The sequence below is a fragment of the Lipotes vexillifer genome, unplaced genomic scaffold (assembly GCF_000442215.2).
Source record: "Lipotes vexillifer unplaced genomic scaffold, Lipotes_vexillifer_v1.1 scaffold1798, whole genome shotgun sequence".
NCBI classification, from domain to species: Eukaryota; Metazoa; Chordata; class Mammalia; order Artiodactyla; family Lipotidae; genus Lipotes; species Lipotes vexillifer.
The window spans coordinates 563,203-565,651 of NW_006789032.1; the positions used below are offsets into that span (position 1 = coordinate 563,203).

General features: G+C 66.1%; 2 protein-coding genes across 2 annotated transcripts in view; one reads left to right on the forward strand and one right to left on the reverse strand.

Moving 5' to 3' along the window:
• The window catches only part of FNDC11 (fibronectin type III domain containing 11), a 5,481-nt gene extending 3,987 nt beyond the window's left edge, over positions 1-1,494 (reverse strand). The window contains exons 1-2 of the mRNA XM_007462273.1: positions 1,398-1,494; positions 1,176-1,252 (exon numbers count right to left, since the gene is read on the reverse strand). Of these exons, the coding sequence (XP_007462335.1) occupies positions 1,176-1,252; positions 1,398-1,494 (174 nt within the window). The remainder of the gene's footprint in view (positions 1-1,175; positions 1,253-1,397) is intronic.
• LOC103070657 (protein-tyrosine kinase 6) overlaps positions 1,493-2,449 on the forward strand; it is a 16,163-nt gene continuing 15,206 nt past the window's right edge. Inside the window, 2 exon segments of the mRNA XM_082931244.1 lie at positions 1,493-1,676; positions 1,679-1,856. Of these exon segments, the coding sequence (XP_082787370.1) occupies positions 1,493-1,676; positions 1,679-1,856 (362 nt within the window).

Consider the following 2,449-nt stretch of genomic DNA (forward strand, 5'->3'; position numbering starts at 1 on the left):
GGGGGGGGGGGGGGGGGGGGGGGGGGGGTGCCCAGCCTTGCGCCGCGGCGTTCAGGGGGTTGCCACGGGGACCGCGGGCCTTTGTGACGTCCCGCCCCCCGGGGGTTGGGGGCGGGGTGGGCGGAGAGCCCAGGGCATGGGGCTCGGGCGCCCTCAACCCGAGGGGCTGCGGGCAGGTCGCGCGGGGCTCGCTCCCCCGCCCCAGGACCCGACTGAAGGAACCAACGAGTCTCAGCCCCGGGCCCGCCCCCAGGTTTCAGCTCAGACAGACCATCCAGAGGCTTCGCTCCATTCCCTGGGAATGTCACGGCCTGAGCCCCGGCCGGGACGCCTCCTCAAGCCAAGGGACGCCACTTGCCTCCACCCCCTTGCAGGTCAGTGGTGGGGACCCTTCCAGGATAGGGTGTCTGTCCCTGAGCTCCCCTCCCATTCTGCTCCGTGGCAGGGCCTGCCCCCCAGGGCACGCCCACCACTCCCGGTAACCTCACTCTTGGGAGGAGGCTTTGCCGGGCTAAGCGCCCATCAGACTGTCCTCTGGGCCCAGGCCTGGGAGGGAGTGCGTGGGTGCCCTGGGCGCTAACTCTGTAAGTTGTAGCTGTTGTTACGTCGTTATTTTGGGGTCTGAAACGCAAGAGTTGGATTATTTGGAAAAGGGGTGCTATCTGAAGGTTGACAGGGAGGCTGGCACCTGGAATGTGGTGAGAGGAAGCCGCCCCGCAGCCCTGCGGCCCACCCACAGAGAGGGGGTGGGCGGCAGAGCAGTCTCCCCTCCTGCTCTGGGTCAGGCATGTCCTGGACCTCTGCCATCTCTGGCCCCATCTTTTTTTTTTTTTTTTCTATTTCTTGTTACTCAGTTAAATTTTTAAAATTAAACTTTCAGTTTTGAGATAATTGTGGATTCACCTGCAGTTGTAAGAAATAACACAGAGATCCCAAGCACCCTTTGCCCATTTCCCCCAAGGGGAACACCTAGCGGAGCTGTCCTACAAGATCACACCACGAGAGTGACCTTGACAGTCAAGACGCAGACGTCTCCTTCCCCACAGGGACCTCCCCGCGTCGCCTCCTACAACCCACGAGACCCCACCCACCACGGCCCCACCCACCTAGACCCCGCCCCATAGCCCCGCCCAGACGCAGGTTTCGGGAAACCCTCTTCCAGGCCCCGCCCCGACGCCGTCCTGGGACAGATCCCGCCCCAGACGCACGCGGCTCGGAGCGGTCGGGGAGCCAGTGCTGCCCGCGAGACACCCTAGTGGTCGAGGAGGGCAGCGGCCGTCGTGTGGCCGGGGCTGGGGGGCCACCCTGCGCTGATGTGAGCACCGCGGGGAGCGGGCGGGGGGCTCTGGAGCGACTCTCACCCGCCCCCCCTGCGCCAGCGAGGCTCCAGCGCTCACCGTCGCGCCGCGCCTCCAGTTTCTCCCCGTCGGGGTCCCCGAGCCCCGCTGCTGCACCCTCTCCGTCCCCTGCAGGGCCTGGCGCACCGCGGGGCATGGAGCCCTTCCTCAGGAAGCAGCTGACCTTCCTGTCCTCCTTCTGGGACAATATCTGGCCGGCGGGCGCGCCGCGGTTCCCGAGCCCGGACTCCGACGCCGACGTGGAGCCGGGACCCGCGGCAGCGGAGCCCCCCACCGCGGAGCCCTGCAACCCCCAGGCCCCCGCGCAGCTCTTCAGGGCACTGACTTCACGGCGTGGAGCGCGGAGGAGCTGAGTGTCAGCCGCGGGGAGAGGCTGCACGCCCTCAGGGAGGAGGGCGGCTACATCCTCGCCCGCAGGCTCGCGGGCTGGCCCGGCACGGGGCTGGTGCCCGTCACCTACGTGGCCAAGGCCGCCCCTGAGACGCTCTGGAACCAACCGTGAGTACCGCCCCCTCTGGGGAGACAGGAGTAAACCTGGGCACCTGATTCCGCTAAGAGGGAAAGTGGCAGTGACTCTGGCAGGCGTGGTTAAGCCGAGAGCGAGCTGGCTGGTTGGTGTGTGTGCATGCCGCACTCGCCAGGCCCTCCTGATCGCACCCAGGGATTCAGGCCTGGCATCCAGCAATCTTTGCTGAGGGGTCATTCCTTGGAGGGCAGGGGCCTGGGGACTGGGATGCAGGTCTGAGTGAGACGGTGAGGACGGTAGTGAGCTTGTGCTGTGAGGGGGTGGAAGGGGTGATAAGCTGGGTCACAGAGGTGTCTTCACCCACCCTTCTCACCTGTCCTCACTCACCTGGCCCCCTCCCCCTGCTCTGGGCCAGGTATGGGGCAGACGTGGCCCTGACCTTTGGGATTGCTCCCAAAGAGGCTCATTTGGAGGGTGGATACAGGTGGGGGAGCCAACCCATTGCCCTGAGTGCCCTCGGCCCCTAGGGCCAAGGCAGTCTACAGGTGGGGAGAGGCTGGCACAGACACTTGTCTGTTTGCATGCCAGTCTGTGATCATGGGGGGAAGCAGAGGCTGGGCGCTCT